The 19,474-nt window shown below is 37.0% G+C and overlaps 1 protein-coding gene across 6 annotated transcripts; it reads left to right on the top strand.

Annotated features, from left to right (window-relative positions):
• Positions 1-1,210: 1,210 nt before the first annotated feature.
• Positions 1,211-17,929, top strand: slc38a9 (solute carrier family 38 member 9). Of its 6 annotated transcripts, none has more exons than XM_058789441.1 (16): positions 1,211-1,253; positions 2,517-2,594; positions 5,034-5,147; positions 5,798-5,927; positions 7,716-7,834; positions 8,184-8,247; positions 8,330-8,423; positions 9,336-9,506; positions 9,621-9,677; positions 12,939-13,133; positions 13,257-13,364; positions 13,850-13,956; positions 14,863-14,976; positions 15,068-15,216; positions 17,387-17,476; positions 17,758-17,929. In XM_058789441.1, exons 3-16 carry the CDS (start codon positions 5,065-5,067, stop codon positions 17,921-17,923), a joined length of 1,647 nt encoding a protein of 548 aa, XP_058645424.1. In that variant the 5' UTR covers positions 1,211-1,253; positions 2,517-2,594; positions 5,034-5,064; the 3' UTR covers positions 17,924-17,929. The 6 variants fall into 6 exon arrangements, with proteins under 6 accessions (XP_058645424.1, XP_058645423.1, XP_058645425.1 ...); XM_058789440.1 differs by lacking the exon at positions 1,211-1,253 and adding an exon at positions 1,793-1,952; XM_058789442.1 differs by lacking the exon at positions 1,211-1,253 and adding an exon at positions 1,793-1,952 and having other exon boundaries at positions 5,008-5,147.
• Positions 17,930-19,474: the final 1,545 nt, after the last annotated feature.

Raw genomic sequence — 19,474 nt, 5'->3', positions numbered from 1 at the left:
AGCATCATCTCTTCTCAAGTCATCTCAGATCTTCGTAAGAGTTGGATCCAGACTGAAGCTTGTGTAATTCCTAGCTGCCTTGGGATGCAAGTCCCGTGGCAGAAACAAAGAAGCAAATAGAGACGAAATTAGTGTAGCTGCTGTTCCAACCAAGCAAAGATGATGTGTTCGACCCAAGAAAAAGAATGATAATGTGCATTTCATCAGATACAGCTGAAGTACAAAGTTATGAGATGCATTATTTGAATGCTTGGCTAAAGAGATGTCTTTAATCTAGATTTAAACAGAGAGTGTGTCTGAACCCCAAACGTTATCAGGAAGGTTATTCCAGAGTTTAGCAGCCAAATGTGAAAAAGACCTCCTTTAGTGGACTTTGCTATCCTAGGAACTACCAAGAGTCCAGAGTTTTGCGGCCTTAGGGAGCGTGATGGATTGTAGCGTGATAGAAGACTAGTTAGGTACGCAGGAGCTGAACCATTAAGGGCCTTATAAGTAAGTAGTAATATTTTGTAACTGATGCAGAACTTAATAGGGAGCCAGTGCAGAGAATGAAAAATTCATATTTTCTTGACCTGGTAAGGACTCTAGCAGCTGCATTTTGGACCACCTGTAGCCTGTTTATTGAAGATGCAGGACAACCAGCTAGCAGTGCATTACAATAGTCCAGTCTAGAGGTCATGAATGCATGAACTAGCTTTTCTGCATCAGAAACAGGTAACATGTTTCGAAGCTTGGCAATGTTTCTAAGATGGAAGAATGCTGTTTTTGTAACATGGGAAATATGATTTTCAAAATACAGGTTGCTGTCTAATACAACACCCAGATTTCTGAGTGTAGAGGAAGTAACAGTACATCCGTCTAGCAAATTGTAATCCAAGAGATTCTGTGTACTGTTTTTTGGTCCAATAAGTAATATCTCTTGTCTTATCTGAATTTAATAGGAGAAGATTATTGGTCATCCAATCTTTTACATTTTTAAGTTTCATCTGGTCTTGTTGAGATATATAGTTGAGTATCATCAGCATAACAATGGAAACTAATCAATCCTGGTCCTGGGAACCCACTGCTCTGCACATTTTACGTCTCCCTTATTTGACACAGCTGATTCAAATCATCAGCTCGTTAAGAGAGAGATCCATGTACTGAACTGAGTGTATCAGATAAGGGAGAACAGTGCAGAACAGTGGGTCCCCAGGACCAGGATTGAAAACCCCTGTCCGAGGGCATTGTTTCGCAACCCTTTTGACTTCAAGGTCCCTATTTTCCACAACATTTGTGATATTTCCAGTTTGTGATTTACTTAAAATAAAATATTTTATAAAACTATTATATATATTATAATATTTATGTATACCTGATCAAATATTTTAGAGCTTGGCATAACCAGAAAATTTATATTCATAAAATGTATAGTAATACCCAAGGAATTATACTATTTTATTATTATTATTATTGTTGTTATTTTATAGATTTTTTCTAGAAATTATTTTTGGCTTAAAAAACAAAAAAGGTTTTGTCTTTATTTATTTATTTATTTAAATTATCCTGAGCCTTATAAGTTTGCTGAGCTCACCTGCTTAAGAAACTGTCTTCCATTAAAATATCTCTATAATCACAATGCAACAACACTAAATTACATTAAGATAAAAATGCGTACAATAAACATTTTAATTCGAAATAAAACGTTAGTTTTCTCTTTAATTAATTTTGTTAACATCCGCGTTTGCTCATAAGGGTCTGTTCCCAGAACAGCTTGCAGTCCTTCGCCCGCTCTGGAATTATGGGTAATGTAGTTGTTTGAAGGCTTCCTCGCGCTCCTTTGCGTTGTGTAGCGGTGAAAGCTGCACTACTAATCCCATGCAACATTTGAAAAACATGTGCCGTTTAAATACCGAGTTTCCTTTTCAAAACATTTGTTTGTCTCAGCAGATTGTCGGCTTTTGTCTGCTTTGGTAAGTTTATAATTCAAGCTTTCTGTTTATGAGCTTTCATCTAAATACTAAAGCGACACGAAATCTCAATGTAAAGCGTACGGCTACCTGTGCGGATAAAAACAGAAATGTACTAACTCTACACTTTTGTTTATAACCCAAATTGAGCTGATGTAAGGGCTTTTGAGTTGATTTAGTGTAATGATCGCATGAAGCACGTGTTCTGGTTCTGTCTTTTATTTCGTTATAGTCTAAATGAATACTTTACAATGATGCACTCACACATTCAGTGTCTTACATGATTTCACCTGTGTTTGTCATCACGTGTATTGCATATAAACTGCAGATGTTCGAACAGAAATGTTATTATTGACACATTGGATATGAAGGTGTGTTGTTCATAGAAAATGCAGGGCTCATATAATGACACCTGATGTCACATGACTTTCAGAAGTGCCTTATCTTGTCATTTCAAACAGTGACTGAGTCCAAGAATGTGCTCTGTTCACAAAACGCCTTTTGTTTAAGAATCTAAACAACAGGAAAGGTAATCTACTTACATTAACTCCTTTTTCCTTTAATCAGTGTTGATTGGATCTTCTGTTTCTGAATGGCTTTGCTTCTGCGTGCTGCTGAAAGATGTAGATGATGTTCATTGTAATGGTAATAATGAATTTGATACTGATTTTTAACATTTATTTAAAATCTATTCAGTTTAGGGCAGTAAAACGATTAATCGTGATTTTATATTACAATAATCAGCTAAAAAACATCTCTTCCATCTTCATTTGACCCTCTAACTCTAGCACTCTATTCTAATTCTATTTTATCTATCTGTTGTCTTTGTATCTATCTGACCCTCTAACACTAGCTTCTTTTCTATTGTCTACTTGTGTTCTTTTTTTTTTTTAAACTAGCCTTTTTTTCTTTTGTCTTTTTAGTTTTCTATTCTACATGTTTTCTTTCATTTAAAAAAACAAAACAAAAAACCTTGCTATGTGTATTGTGTTAGGCTAACTGAGACTTGTCACTTTGTTTTGATTGCTTCTATTGTCCTCATTTGTAAGTCTCTTTTGATAAAAGCATCTGCTAAATGACTAAATGTAAATTTTATATATACAGTCATGGCCAAAAATATCGGCACCCTTGGTAAATATGATAAAAGAAGGCTATGAAAATTAATCTGCATTGTTAATCCTTTTGATCTTTTATAAAAAAAAAAAAATCACAAAAATCTAACCTTTCATTGGATAAGAAGAATTTAAAATGGGGAAATATCATTATGAAATAAATGTTTTTCTCTAATACACATTGGTCACAATTAACGGCACCCTTTTAATCAATACTTTTTGAAACCTCCATTTGCCAGTTTAACAGCTCTAAATGTTCTCCTATAATGCCTGATGAGGTTAGAGACACCTGACAAGAGATCAGAGACCATTCCTTCATCCAGAATCACTCCAGACCCTTTAGATTCACAGCTCCATGTTGCTGCTTCTCTTCAGGTCACTCATGTTCTACAGGGTTCAGGTCAGAGGACTGGAATGGCCAGCAGAAGCTTGGCTTTGTGCTCAGTGACCCATTTTGTGTTGTTTTTGAGGTTTGTGTTTGGATTATTATGCGGTTGGAAGATCCAAACATGGCCCATTATAAGATTTCTAACAGAGTCAGTCACTTATTGATTTTTTTTTATCTGTTGGTATTTGATCGAATCCATGATGCCATGCGTCTAAACAAGATGTCCAGGACCTCCAGCAGAAATATAGGCCACAACATCACAAATACAGCAGTATATTTCATTGTACACATGGGGTACTTTTTATCCCTGTGTGCACCGAACCCATCTTGAGTGTTTGCTGCTGAAAAGTAAATTTTTTAGTTTCATCTGAGCATAGAAGCCAGTCCCATTTGAAGTTCCAGTCGTGTCTGATAACTGAATATGCTGGAGTTTGTGTTTGGATGAGCGAGGAGAATTTTTCTTGAAACCCTCCCGAACAACATGTGGTGATGTAGGTGCTGTTTGACCCTTTTTTTTTTTTAAGGTTTTCTGACCCCGAGACTCAACTATTTTCTGCAATTCTCCAGCTGTGGTCCTTGGAGAGTCTTTAGCCGCTCAAACTCTCCTTCTCACCGTGCATTAGGACGATATAGACACACGTCCTCTTCCAGGCAGTTTCGTAAGATTTTCTGTTGATTGGAAATTCTTAATTATTGCCCTGATGGTGGAAATGGGGATTTTCACTGCTCTAGCTCTTTTCTTAAAGCCACTTCACTAATTTGTGAAGCTCAATTATCTTTTGCTGCACATCAGAAATATATTCTTTGGTTTTTCTCATTGTGATGGATGATTAAGGGAATTTGGGCTTTGTTTTCCCTCCTATTTATTTTTCTGTGAAACAGGAAGCCATGGCTGGATAATTTCATGTTCATAATCATCCTGGAGTGCTCAAAATTGTGAATATGAATGGGAATATACTTCAGAGATATTTTACTCATAAGAATTTCTATGGGTACCAATAATTGTGTCCAACGTGTATTTGAGAAAAACATTTATTTCATAATGATATTTCTCCCCCATTTTAAATTCTTATTATCCAATGAAAGGTTAGATTTCTGTGAATTTTTAAAATAAAAGATCAAAAGGATTAACAATGCAGATTAATTTTCTCAGCGTTCTTTGATCAAATTTACCACACACACACCCACATTCAATTTTGTACATCTATCTTTGTGAAGACATTCATTGTGTCTCTGTGTGCGTGTTTAATAACATAACACAAATCAGTAAATAAATAATGCATGTATCAGTTGATGGCAGGAGTTGTTGATCTGGAGTGTAAGTGTTCCCACATTACTCACAGGACAGGCATCTCTGTGCTGTTGTTTTGTGACGCTTTAGAGTCTGTGTGTGACATGTCTCATCATGTCTTATCCATGTGCAGGGTTTAAAGTGTTACTACAAATACATATTTTTTTTTCCACAGGAAAAATGTGTATAAGTTTGATCATGCCTGTCAAAAAAGTTGTTTGGCTGTTAGTGTGTTGATTTTGAGGAGGGCAGTCTGATCCGGTGCAGTATTCTGTGTTTGTCTGTCTTTACAGGTGATGACGGTTTAAACGAGGCACAAGCATCATGGATGAGGACAGTAAACCGTTACTAGGGTCAGTGCGAGCTGGGGAGTATTACACCGATTCATTGGACCCCAAGCAAAGAAGGTACTGTTTTTCTGCTGGCTTTAGTTTAACGTCTTAATACCAATATTTTGGGTGAAATTTCAGATATAGTCAGGAATGGTAAAGACGCATAGAATGTTTTCATCTTTTGAAGTGTTACTATGCATTCTTTTTTGTTTTTTGAGCAAAACATACAAAGAATTTTTGAATTTGAAATTTACTGTAACATTTACTCGGAACATTACATCACAACTTAGTCACTGGTTTCCTTCCAGGAATAATTAGCATCACTGGCCAGATTGAATTAACACAGTCTGGTATTTCACAAATACTCTCTAAGATGTAGCGCTATGTGCAGTGTGCTTCAAAACAAAAACCCTCCTGTACCTCCATGTGCACAATATTACAAAACACGTTAACCCAGTCTTGTTTCTGGAGATCTAGCTCCCTACAGAGTTCATGTCCAGATCACCGACCTGTATCAAGTGATCCTGGAGATCTTAATTGGCTGTAGGTGTGTTTGATTAGGGTTGGAGCATCCCTACACTTAATGCGTACAATAATAGTTCTTGTTAGTCTTGTGCTGATGTGAAATCACCAAACATCTTGTAAAGAACATGTCCTAGATCAGCTTTCTCATTCTGAGGCGTTTATGAACCCCACCTCAGGGTCCTGTTTGCTTTGTCTTTCAGGCCGTTCCATGTGGAGCCCAGAAACATAGTGGGAGATGATGCTCAGGAGCGTGTGTCCGCTGAAGCTGCGGTGCTGAGCAGCAGAGTTCATTACTATGGCCGTCTGACAGCCTCTTCAGACCGACTGCTGGTGTGTCCACTCACTTCATTACATTTCACTACAAAATACCACTGCATGCTTCAGATCTGCTGCACTGTGTCTGGACGAACAGACATCAAAATATCTATAGGTGGTTTATTAGGCCTATTGCAATTATTTGCGATAACCACAATCACCGTGCATGTCAAATTCAAATCGCATAGTGGATATACAAATGCCGTAAAATGCACATTTGTTTGAGACTGCTTAGGGTTTCACTTTTTATAATTTGCACAATGGCAAATATTTTTATCCATTAGGGTAAATGTACCTATTAAGCTCACCAAAATCTGACATTTTTAGTGCACAAGATATTGGTTTCAGTACAAGAAGTTATGTTAAAATGAAATATAAATTTCTCGCACAATATTTAATTTGATTTTAAATGACAAAAGTATTTCAATTAAGATGTACATCATTAAATGCAAAAAGCCTGGCTGTGCTTAATGGATACATTCTTGTACCCTTTAAGCACACCCCTGTTCCCAGTAAGCTCACATCATGTTTTATTAAAAATTCTTGTTTGTTTTAAGCAATCTTTTAAAAGAATAATTGAAAAATGGTACAGAGTCAATCACAAAAAAACAGAACACTAAAATCAAGTAACAAGGCACTCAATTTGATCAGTTGAGAATTCTTAGGGTTTCACTTTTTATAATTTGCACAATGGCAAATATTTTTGTCCATTGCATGTTACACATTATCAAGTTAATGCCAGAGATAAGCTACTAATACCGTTTCTACAGATGTTAAGGTGCGGTCACATTAGCTAAATTTAATGGCAGAAACTTTGTGGGGAAAAAAAGATACATTTTGTTGTTTTCTAAGAAGTAAAGCCGTGATGAATTACAGCTTACATAGAAGCCACTTTCAGACCAAGCAGCTTTCTGTTGGTCAACACAGCAAATCCATGCAACCAACTTGAACCCATTGAGAAATCTGCGTAGCGAAATCTTTCGCCTCCGCATGAAATTCACAAATGCATGAATTCCTATTGAAAAAATGATCAGGTCAACCGTAAATGTGGCCGTACATTTAGAATGGAAAATATTACTTTTGTCAAATATTCACACCAACTCAATGGTCTTCCTTTGTGTGAATTTAAGGCTTTTTGTTTTAGTCAAACCTTAAAATGACACATGAAAATGAAGAATTGTGAATCATATTCAAAATGATTCATTCATTCATAACATTCATTCTACACCTGTCCAATGTAGGTTTACAAAGCCTTAAAGCAGTAGTTCACCCAAAAATCATCATTTACTCAGACTCATGTCTTTCAAAACTTGTAGAAATTTCCTTTTTCTGTGAAACAAAATACAGCTTTGTAATGACATGAGAGTGAGCAAACAATGACAGAATTTTCATTTTTATCCATAAGCTTACATTGTGACTTAAACAGTATACATATTTATATTCCAATTAGTCTCGAGCCAAAATTTCATGATTGTGAGATCATCCAGCTCTTTGAGGGCAGTATGTGGGTGAAACCTCTTTGTGCTGCTTTATTTCACAGATATTTGTGATCAGTCTGGTGGTGTATAATTGAATTAGCATGTGGCTTTGATTTCCTTTTTTTTGTTTTGCCTGATCTGGTTTGTGGAGGATGCATCTCTAAATACAAATTAACACAGTCTTCAACCATAAATTCCGCTTTCCACCAGTATTTCAGGACAATGCATCATTTGTTTGGGGACTCCTGAAGTTGCAATCTTGTCCTGTATAACATGAAAGACACTGTGATATAATGCGTTTGTTTATGTGCCTTATCTTCATCAGGTACCTCCAGATCATGTGATTCCTTCTCCTGAGGAAATCTATATCTACAGTCCACTGGGAACAGCGTTCAAAGTGCATGGGGGCGACAGTACTGTCAAAAACCCCAGCATTGTCACAATGTAAGACCACCTTCAGAAAGGCTTTTAATGCATTGCTTTATGAAGACCTTGTGAAGTTATGAAGACCTGCCACAGAGCAGGTTTACCTGTGAATTACAGTGCTATAGAGTGGGAAAAGATACAGCGCTAAAATGTTAAGGCAACAGGCGACTAATCAGAAAACCAAACAATAATTGCCTTAAACGGCACGGTTACTTGCAAACATGTTAAATGGAGAGAGCATTAATTTTTTCAATTAGTTTTACTGGAGTTAAGACAGGCAGAGCAAATTTACGTGTCATATTTCCAGAAATGTACAAGCAGTTATTGAAACACCTTTTGATTTAAGTGTGTGTGTGTGTGCGCGCAGCTTCGCCATATGGAACACCATGATGGGAACATCTATATTAAGTATGCCATGGGGCATAAAACAAGTAAGTTTACGTTTTTCTTGTGTATTTCCTTTCCTCACTGCAGGCTGTTATGAAGATAAATTATTTTTTGTTCTGTTTCTAGGCTGGTTTCACTCTGGGCATCATCATTATTGTTCTTATGGGCCTGCTGACGCTCTACTGCTGCTACAGAGTATTAAAGTCCACAAAGTCCATACGTAAGCCAACCACATGATCGCTCTCAAATAAACAGTCATTCTTTCACAGTTTTTTACAGCCCCAATACAAAAGGCTCAAGTTATGAGAGATACAGTGACTCCGTGTAGCTTTTAGACAAAAACATCCATTATTTGGTTAATAAGCTAGCAACCACCCTCAGTACCCTAGCAACCACATAGCAACCACTCCTGGTAGCCTAGCAACCACATGGCAACATCCTAGCAAGCGCCCTAGCTTCTGCATAGCAACACCTTAGCAACCGCCCAGAGTATCCTAGCAACCGCATTAGAAACGCCCTAGCCACCACCCTGGGCACCTAGCAACTGCATAGCAACACCTTAGCAACCACCCAGAGTACTCTATCTATCTATCTAATCATCGCCTTCAAAACCTTCAAACTTTAAGCTTTTAAAATTACTTTAAATTTCAAACTTTCAAACTTTTTTAAACTTCTTAAACTTTTTAGCTTTTTAAACTTTTCAAACTTTCTGGTCCTGCTCTCTCAAGCCAACTTAAAGTTTGTCTTGACAAACTTTTAATCTAGTTTGGTTAATAAGATCTTTATACCGTTCTCAGTTTAATGTTCAACGAGGGGCGTTATGCACCTAATGACAGTTTTGGTACTTCTTTATGTGACAGACAGGATAATCCAGGGCTTGAACGTTTGTTTGATATGCAAGAGTTCAGATCCTGCTTAAACGTCAGCCATCATTTACCAACCTCGGGAGTTGCTGATAGATCTGTTTTCATATGTCTCTACATTATTGCTAAAAAAAATCTGTTTCTCTATGGAGAAAATTTAATGGGATGTTGATTTGTGTAACCCTGCATTCTATGATATTTCCACTAATGGACCAAAGCAGCAGGTGTTTAACATGAGTCCTGTGTAACACGCAGCTCTGTCTTTGCAGCGTATGTAGACGCCTCAGACTGGGAGTTTCCTGATGTGTGTAAATATTACTTTGGGGGATTCGGAAAATGGTCGAGTCTTGTTTTCTCACTGGTGTCACTGATTGGTGCGATGGTGGTCTACTGGGTCCTCATGTCCAACTTCCTGTTCAATACAGGAAAATTCATTTACAGTAAGTGTTTGTTCTCACCGCCATTCCTCATTTGTTCTGCTGCCCATTAACTGATGGACTTTTGATATTTTCTGGGAAGATCTGTGTAACTACTTGTGTATTTTGCATCCACAGACTATGTTCACAATGTCAACACAACAGATGGTTTTGGCACAAATGGAACAGACAGAGGTGAGTGGACACAGTGATCCATTAATATTATAGGCCTTTTTCACACTTCCGCATTAGAAAAGAGGAAGCTTCAAATAGTAGTGTAAAGTAACTTCTGCTGTAACCTGTATGAATGGCAATGTCCATAGCACAGGGTTATTGCAATTTAATGGTGTATGATTCATCACAGATGTTTCATCACAACATATCAACCACAGTTTACAATCATTAGTCGGGTATGATGATATGTCCTGATTTAAATGGAAGCGCACAAGACATGCTGTATGTGTATGCACGATACTTCAGAGTTGAACCAGCTTTTTATTAAAGAAATGCAAGCATGCAAACAAACAACAGAGCAATAAAATTGGATGTTATACTTCTCATGAAACATTATGAGTGAAGACTCATAATGTAATGTTAGCACTGCTTTCATGCACTTACTTTACTTCCTAATACAGTCATCACGTATTAGATCAAGTTGAGGTTGTTAAATTAATAAATATTTTCAGCACAGATTCGATTATTCAAAAATAACTTTTTATTTTTTTTATAATCTTAATTGTCATATCCTCTGGGTTTGAGTGCATTGATTGGATAGCATTATATTGTAGACAAGCAGTGTTGGGGGTAACGCATTACAAGTAACATGAGTTACGTAATCGGATTACTTTTTTTCAAGTAACTAGTAAAGTAACGCATTACTTTTTAATTTACAAGAAAATATAAAGAGTTACTACTTCAAAAAGTAACGGCAGTTACTTTGTTTTCCCATTTATTGACTGACAAGTCTCCAGTCCCCATATTGGGAGAAATCAGAAGTACAGAGGCGTTGTGTGTGAACATGATGCTACTGTAGTTCTAGAATAAATGTGAATGTGCATTAATTCATCTCATTCGCAAAAAAAAAAAAACAGATTTAGTATTCATCGAAATGAATTTAAACAGTGAAATGCAAACTCAGAATATGATGCAAACCTGCAATAATTAAATGTTAAACACAAATGTATTTAATCCCATTTTATTAACCAATGTCTTTGCTGCTGACCTTTGATCCAGTTCAACCATACTAAGCAAAAATGACTTTAGATAAACTAACAATTGTGCTTCATTGTTTTTTTTATATATATATATTAGTGCTGTCAAACAATTAATCTCGATTAATTGCATCCAAAATAAAAGTTTTTGTTTGCATAATGTGTGTACTGTATATTTATCAAAGACTTTGATATTTATGATGTGTTTGTATATATAAATACACACACATGCATGTATATATTTCAGAAAAATGTTGTTTATATTTATTTATTTTCAAAATATATACTGTGTGTATGTATGTATATATATATAAAATTAGAATGTCGTGGAAAAGTTCATTTATTTCAGTAATTCAACTCAAATTGTGAAACTCATGTATTAAATAAATTCAATGCACACAAACTGAAGTAGTTTAAGTCTTTGGTTCTTTTAATTGTGGTGATTTTGGCTCACATTTAATAAAAACCCACCAATTCACTCTCAACAAATTAGAATACTTCATAAGACCAATAAAAAAAAAAAAACATTTTTAGTGAATTGTTGGCCTTCTGGAAAGTCTGTTCATTTACTGTATATGTACTCAATACTTGGTAGGGGCTCCTTTTGCTTTAATTACTGCCTCAATTCGGCGTGGCATGGAGGTGATCAGTTTGTGGCACTGCTGAGGTGGTATGGAAGCCCAGGTTTCTTTGACAGTGGCCTTCAGCTCATCTGCATTTTTTGGTCTCTTGTTTCTCATTTTCCTCTTGACAAAAGAGAATCTATGGGGTTCAGGTCTGGTGAGTTTGCTGGCCAGTCAAGCACACCAACACCATGGTCATTTAACCAACTTTTGGTGCTTTTGGCAGTGTGGGCAGGTGCCAAATCCTGCTGGAGAATGAACTCAGCATCTTTAAAAAGCTGGTCAGCAGAAGGAAGCATGAAATGCTCCAAAATTTCTTGGAAAACGGGTGCAGTGACTGGTTTTCAAAAAACACAATGGACCAACACCAGCAGATAACATTGCACCCCAAATCATCACAGACTGTGGAAACTTAACACTGGACTTCAAGAAACTTGGGCTATGAGCTTCTCCACCCTTCCTCCAGACTCTAGGACCTTGGTTTCCAAATGAAATACAAAACTTGCTCTCATCTGAAAAGAGGACTTTGGACCACTGGGCAATCCAAAAGATCAGCAGTCTTCCCCATGATTGTGTAGCCTAGTGAACCAAACTGAGAGGCCGTTTTGAAGGCTCAGGAAACCTTTGCAGATGTTTTGAGTTGATTAGCTGATTGGCATGTCACCATATTCTAATTTGTTGAGTTAAATGTGAGCCAAAATCATCACAATTAAAAGAACCAAAGACTTAAACTACTTCAGTCTGTGTGCATTGAATTTATTTAATACAGGAGTTTCACAATTTGAGTTGAATTACTGAAATAAATGAATTTTTCCACGACATTCTAATTTGAGATGCACCTGTGTGTGTGTGTGTGTGTGTGTGTGTGTGTGTGTGGATGGATGGATAGATAGATGGCAACGTGAGCAGCCATGGGCAGTTTATCCTTTGATTTATCTCATGACTGTAGTGACACAGGCAACGCTGACAATCCCTTTGCTTACATAATGTTAAATGTTCATGTTAAAATGGAAGACTACACATATGGTAGGGTATTGTGTAAGGCTAAATATACTGTTTGAAATACTGATGCTTATGGTCAAGTTCAGCAAAGTTAAATTATCTTGTCAAAACTGGCTACAGCCTGCTGACAGTAATGCAGGCAGAAATGTACTACTAATTGAAGCTGAATGTGACGACACGTGGACTGTGAAAAAGATGATTATTATTATTATTAAGACTAATTGCTCTGAAGTCATGAGCCTGGTCTCTTTGCATTCTTAGAACCATTCAGAGCCCAATGGTACCCAATGGTTTGCATTTTTATTTTTATTTTTTTTACAAAATGCTGCATTTTGTTTGAATGAAACTTGATAATGCTTCTGCTTATTGAAATAACTTCAAGTGTAAGAAAACAAAAAGTTAAATTTGGTTAAAAAATATATACTCATAACTTTTGAACTGATTTGCCTAAAATGTCAGTTTGTAATACTACTCCAGTACTGGAATCAATTGGTTTTTAAAAAAATAAATAAAAATTTTAGCTGTTGAAGCTGCATTTCATGTGCTTGACCCTTTAAAGTGTTCATTATTTCAATTCAGTTCAGTATGACAATGTGTGTTTCTCTGGCCTCTTTCACTAGTGATATGTCCATATCCAAATTTGGATCCAGACGGGAACCGTACTCTGCAATACTATGCGAGTGAGAACAGCACAGGAGAGGTGTTTGATCGCTGGTGGAGTAAAACCAACACCATCCCGTTTTACCTCATCGTTCTGCTGCTGCCGCTGCTCAATTTCCGCTCCGCTTCCTTCTTCGCCAGGTTCACCTTCCTCGGTATGGCCTTTATTTTCCCAGCTAGAGTGGTAATATTTCTGCTTTGACGGGGATGAACAGCAGCTCGTGTTCTGATCAGTGTCATCTACCATGATCCCGCTGTGCTTTTATTGGTTTTCACAGGCACCTTGTCAGTGGTTTATCTCATCTTTTTGGTCACGTATAAAGCAATTCGACTGGGCTTTCACCTGGAGTTCCACTGGATTGATTCATCAATGTTTTTTGTTCCAGGTAAGGGAATCTTTTTCTTTTTTAAATCATGCAATGTCTTGAAATCACCTGTACACTCATTTTAAAAGTATAGTTATGGTTCTTTATTAATTTCCTTTCAAATAACTTGCCAACTGCAGTGAAAGCTAAACGTCCAGCCACATCGTAACCCATCTACAGCGTTGTGTAGGTGAAGTGTTGTAATGTAAAAATAAAAACGATGAATGTAAATGTTGGAAAAGATTCAAAAACCTATTTTAACTTTCACCCTATTTGCCAATGACTTTTTAAAAATGTATCCAATGATTGATTAAATAAATTGTATGACATTTTAAATGATCAAATGGCCATTACCAGTGCAAAATCAGGCATTTTGCAAACATCGTTTCTCTTTCCTTGATGTATTGAGGCAGTCAAGCCCTTACATGAGTCATGTAAAAGAGAGTTGTGAATTAGCACTTACTGTTCTCTGTGTAATGTGTGCTTGTGGATTATCTCTGATTTAGAGTTCAGATCGCTGTTTCCTCAGCTGAGTGGGGTTCTCACGCTAGCATTTTTCATTCACAACTGCATCATCACGCTTATGAAGAACAACAGACATCAGGAAAACAACGTGAGTGTTCTCAGCCTGTCCATCTGACTCAAAACATCATTTCTGTCCTTGTGGGATTAGTTCCATGTTCCATACATTACACTTCTGCTGCGGGTGCAGAAAAGTTTCTTTTTTTCTGCTACAGAGAAACTAAAACCGCTAGTGCTGCAAAAAAGACATAGTGTTGTACTTTGTACAAAGGGAAAATGGAGATGAGTCACTGTGGTCAAGAGTGAGTTGTCAGGAAGATCAGAAAGAACCTGACAGTCAGCCAAACTATGACTGCTTTTGTGTGTGTGTGTGTGTGTGTGTGTGGTAGCACTTCATTGCACAATGTCCAGTCACTGAGCAAACATAGGAATTGTTTGTTGTAGCAACAAGAGATGAAGACATAAATATTTATTTTGTGAGATTTATATTAGGTGAATTCTTACAAAATCTTTCAAGAACACAGGGCAGATTTCACATCTGAAGGAAAAAATGTTTTGAAAGAAGAGTTTTGTGCTCATTAAGACTGATCAAAAATACAATAAAAATGGTAATATTGTGAATATTAATACAATTTAAAATGACCATTTTCTTATTTTAATATATTTATAAATTTTATTTATTCCTGTGATCAAAGCTGAATTTTCAGTATCATTGCTCCAGTCTTCAGTGTCACATCCTTCAGAAATCATTCTAATATGCTGATTTGCTGCTCCTGAAACATTTCTATTATTGTACTGCTTAATATTTTGTGGGAACATTTTCATATGTTTTGGCAAGTCTTTACTGTCACTTTTGATCAATTTAATGCATCCTTGCTGAATAATTTTTTTTATTTTTATAATAACTGATTTTATCGTCATGCTCATCATAAAATATATTTCACGGTAGTATAGTAAATGTCTGAGATGGATGGTTCAGTAGTGATTGTGTTGGCAGGTGCGGGATCTGTCGTTGGCGTACCTGCTGGTGGGGTTAACGTACCTCTATGTGGGCGTGCTGATCTTTGCTGCTTTCCCATCACCACCGCTGTCTAAAGACTGCATCGAACCAGTAAGACTGCAACTCTAATATCAACATTTTCAAAATAAGCTGTTTGAGGTGCATTCATTCATATTGGACATGGTCTCTTCTTGTGTTACAGAACTTCCTGGATAACTTTCCCAGCAGCGATGTCCTGGTGTTTGTCGCGAGGACTTGTCTTCTGTTCCAGATGACCACGGTGTATCCTCTGCTGGGGTACCTGGTGCGCGTGCAGCTGATGGGGCAGATCTTCGGGGACCATTATCCAGGGTGAGTAATAGTTGTGTAGGGGTTAAATTGGGATTTGTTATGGGGGGGGGGCTCTGTGGTTTCTGGCTTTTGAGGGGTGCACATGTATGCAAAGCCTACAAAATCAATTAACAATTATATTGTAACAATTAATTATATCAATCGACAAACTGTAAAATATAACAGCCCTCTGTTATGAACGCTAAAATCCTGATCAAAATTATTCTAGAAGCTGGCAGTGTGCAAAGCTACATCTGTCTGCAGGATTTTTAAAATCAAATTTAAGACTTTTTAAGACCTCTTTTTTTTTTTAGGCCTGCAAAAATTAATTTAAAAAATAAAAAATATTACTATATGAGCAGGGTAGGGCAATGTCTATTAAATTGTAAAATGACTGTAAAACATGATTTAATTACAGTTGAGATACAAGTTTTCACAAAAACAAAAAATATCTAAAATGATAAACGTCACATTTCAGTCTTTAAACCATTTTTTAAGAAAAGAGACGAGTCAGATGTATAAATTCTTACATTAATTTAAAACGGGGTTATATGGGCAGATGGTGAGAAACAGCAGACAGGCTTATTGAAAATCCAGTTTGATTCTCTGCCAGTAGGAGGCGCTTTTGGAACGTCAAAATATAGCGGTGTTCCCAGAAACATTTATAAGGAAATAAACAAGAAATCCATGACATGAATCAGATCATACAGTCAGAGATCAGAGAAACAAGAAAGGAAAAGATGTGTTTTAAGGTGGGTTTTGAAATCCTGTAATGAAGAAAGATCACGTATGTGTTTGGGAATAGAATTCCAGCGTGTGGGCCAGAGATGCAAAACGCTCGTCCACCAAACGATGCTAACCTGTGGTGTGGAATTAACAGTAGACCAGTATCTGAAGAGCGTAGTGTGCGAACTGGGGAGTAAGTATGAATGAGATCAGAAATATATGGGGGGGGGCGAGACCATGAAGTGTTTTGAAGGTGATGAGGAGAATCTTGTATCGAATACGCAAATGAACGGGTAGCCAATGAAGTCTGTGTAGGATGGGAGTAATATGAGAAGATTTCTTTGAAAAAGTGAGAACCCTAGCTGCAGAGTTCTGGATATATTGAAGCTTATTTAATGTTGTGTTTGGTAGACCATAGAAAAGAGAATTACAGTAGTCGAGTCGAAGTAATGAAGCCATGAACCAGTGTCTCGGCATCATTGATATTTAAGAAGGGACGTAAACTAGCAGTATTACAGATGTGAAAGAAGGCAGATTTAGTGAGTGAAGAAATGTGAGGTAGGAAGGAGAGAGAGGAGTCAAAGATTATACCTATTATACTGTTAATATATATTAACGGTGGTGGAAGGTTGAACCAAAATCTCAGCAATGTTAACATTATCAGCACAAAAAGGAGCAACATTTTTGGTGAACCAATTAGTAGTAGATCTGTTTTATATGTGTTGAGTTTGAGAAAGTTACTGGTCATCCAAGCATTTATATCATTAATACAAGCTGTTATGGAGTTTGTGGGAAAGAGAGAGTTGTGTTGAGAACTGATATAGAGCTGGGTGTCGTCTGCATAGCAGTGGAAGTTGAAGCCGTGATGACGGATAATATTACCTAAAGGGAGCATATAGATGATGAAGAGTAAAGGCCCGAGAACAGAACCCTGAGGAACACCATGAGAGACGGGAGCAGTAGAGGACTTAGCCTGGCAGACAGAGATGTAATGCTGACGGTCAGACAGGTAAGAAGTGAACCAAGATAGGGCAGTTCCAGAAATACCAAGAGCCGAGAGTCGTGAGATTATAATATTGTGAGAGATCTAACAGAATTAAAATGCTAATGGAGCCTGAGTCAGTGGCCATAAGACGTTCATTGACAACCTTAAGAAGTGCTGTCTCAGTGCTGTGAAGGGTGCGAAAACCGGACTGGAAACATTCATAGAGGTGATGAGATGACGCCTACGACTAAAGTTGAGCAGCATATATCTGAAGGGTCAAGGCCGGGTTTCTTTAAGACTGGTGTGACAGCTGCAGCTTTTAATTCAAGAGGAACAACACCAGTGCTGATAAGCTGAGAAATGTAAATCATATAGTATGAGCAGAACACTGACTTGCCCTGTATATTTAAAGGATGATCTCAAAGGTTTGTCTGTGTAAAATGTATTGACATTGTTGATGCCTCGTCTTTCCATTCCTAGTTTCCTTCATGTGTTTATTCTGAACATCTTTGTTGTGGGAGCTGGAGTCCTAATGGCCAGGTTTTACCCCAACATCGGCTCCATCATCAGGTAAGAGACTGTTTCCTACTTCCTTTTTTAAAACAGGAACTTGGTGTCTGGACAGAGCCTATGTGTATCCAGCAGTGCTGTGAAGGATTTGCATTGAACTCTCTCTCTCTCTCTCTCTCTCTCTGCCAGAGAGATATTATTGATACTACTGTCTCCATAGTTGAGTTTCAAGATTCATTTTTTTTTCGTGTTTATCTCTGTGGAGCTGCTTTGACACAGTCTGTGTTGTATAAAGTGCTATAGAAATGAAGGTGGCTTTGTAAATGTTGGTTTCCTCTCAGGTATTCGGGGGCCATATGTGGCTTGGCTCTGGTGTTTGTGCTTCCCTCTCTGATCCACATGATCTCACTGAAGCGCAGAGGTGAGTTACGCTGGCCCTCCATCATCTTCCACAGCTTCCTCATCCTGCTCGGGGTGGCCAATCTGTTCGGCCAGTTCTTCATGTAGCACGCTGTGCCTTAAATGAAGCGCACGTTGTCTGCGTTTACCTGATGGAAGAGGAGCTCGGCGAGTTGGGAACGGTTCCTTGGGTGCTTCTCACAGGAATGAAGTCGTAGGACTGGAAGTATAAACGCTACTAATCAAGTACCCATGGATTTCATTACAAAAACTTACTCAAAGGCACAAAATGTCTTACTTTTTACATTTTAAAAGGGTTTACTTAAAGCTATGCGTTTATCATATTGCTTTTTACAACTCCTATTAGCTAAAAAAAACGATTTCAGCAGGAATTTGATCGCTTGTTTTTAAATGTATTTAATTATTTTTTTTCAGAATCACTAATCATCCTCTTACATCAAGATTTGCTTCCTCGCTCTGAATTTGAAACATTTAGTTGAATGCAGAGTGAAGATGCTTGTTACATGAAATGAGCAGGGGTTTTTTATTTTTATTTTTTTTTTATCACTTGAACTGTACTGAACAGCAGTGAATTCTGCATAACATCACTTTTCAATTATTCACATTAAAAATCAAGTTCTCAAAAAAAAGAAAAAAAAAAAGGATCTTGCTAAAGAAAGCAGATGCAGATAAAGTCAGTGTGCAACATAAATGCAATCTGAAGGTCTTCCAGACCCAGTCCATATTGTGACAGTGTTGTATAAATGTTGTGAAATGTAACCTGCACACAGTAATTAATGGATACATAAAGGGAAACAAAAGTCTCCAGATTTGTTTCAAGCAAAATGTTTTTGAAGACTGAATCTGAGTGTACTGATGCATTCTGTGTGACTTCATGTCACTTTATGAAATATGTGCACATCAATAAGGGAAGCTTAAATTTGCACACTTTTGTCAGATTCCAAAGCTTAAGTCACTTTGAAGTGTTTGTAAATGTACATTTATGTAAGTTTCTGTCTTGCATATTTTTAATTAAATTGAAATGCAATTGTGACCTCTCTGTATTAAATAATGATTTTTTTTTTGTTGCAAATTGTGCACAGTGCAAATTGAACCCAGCTAAGTTACAACCTATAAATATCCAATATTGTGTTGTCAACAGAGGGTGTTTCTTTTATAATGGTTTCTATTTCCTTAAACATTCAGCACTTTTTAAATGAAATGTCAGTCAATCATATTGAGTACATGTTTTCATATCACAGCCAAGCATTTTTATTATAAAGTGTCAGAGGAACAAAACTACATGGTTTCAAACATATGTTGTAATTAAAAAGAATAAACACTTGGAATTTTTGCTTATTTGTACATCAGTGATGATTTCCAGTAACATCTGTGACAGTCGGCTTGTTTTAAACTGACTAGCTTGTTAGTATATAGAATAAAAAAATAGTCATATCAATTTCTGAAATGAATAAGGTACTGTCTTTTCGGTTTCACTTCATCTTTTCTGAGTTTCGTCTGTTCTCATGTTTCGGGATGGAAAATTGTGGCTAATGTTTGATTTAAAGTTCAGATAAATTCAATACTTTTAAGAAAGGGTGCTCATGAAGAGTGACGATGCCTATAAACAGAATCACGTCATGGCAGATAAGCTGACTG

The sequence above is a fragment of the Onychostoma macrolepis genome, chromosome 10 (genome assembly GCF_012432095.1).
Source record: "Onychostoma macrolepis isolate SWU-2019 chromosome 10, ASM1243209v1, whole genome shotgun sequence".
NCBI classification, from domain to species: domain Eukaryota; kingdom Metazoa; phylum Chordata; class Actinopteri; order Cypriniformes; family Cyprinidae; genus Onychostoma; species Onychostoma macrolepis.
Note: the sequence above shows the minus strand (reverse complement) of the source record. Positions and strands in the feature narration are given on the sequence as shown.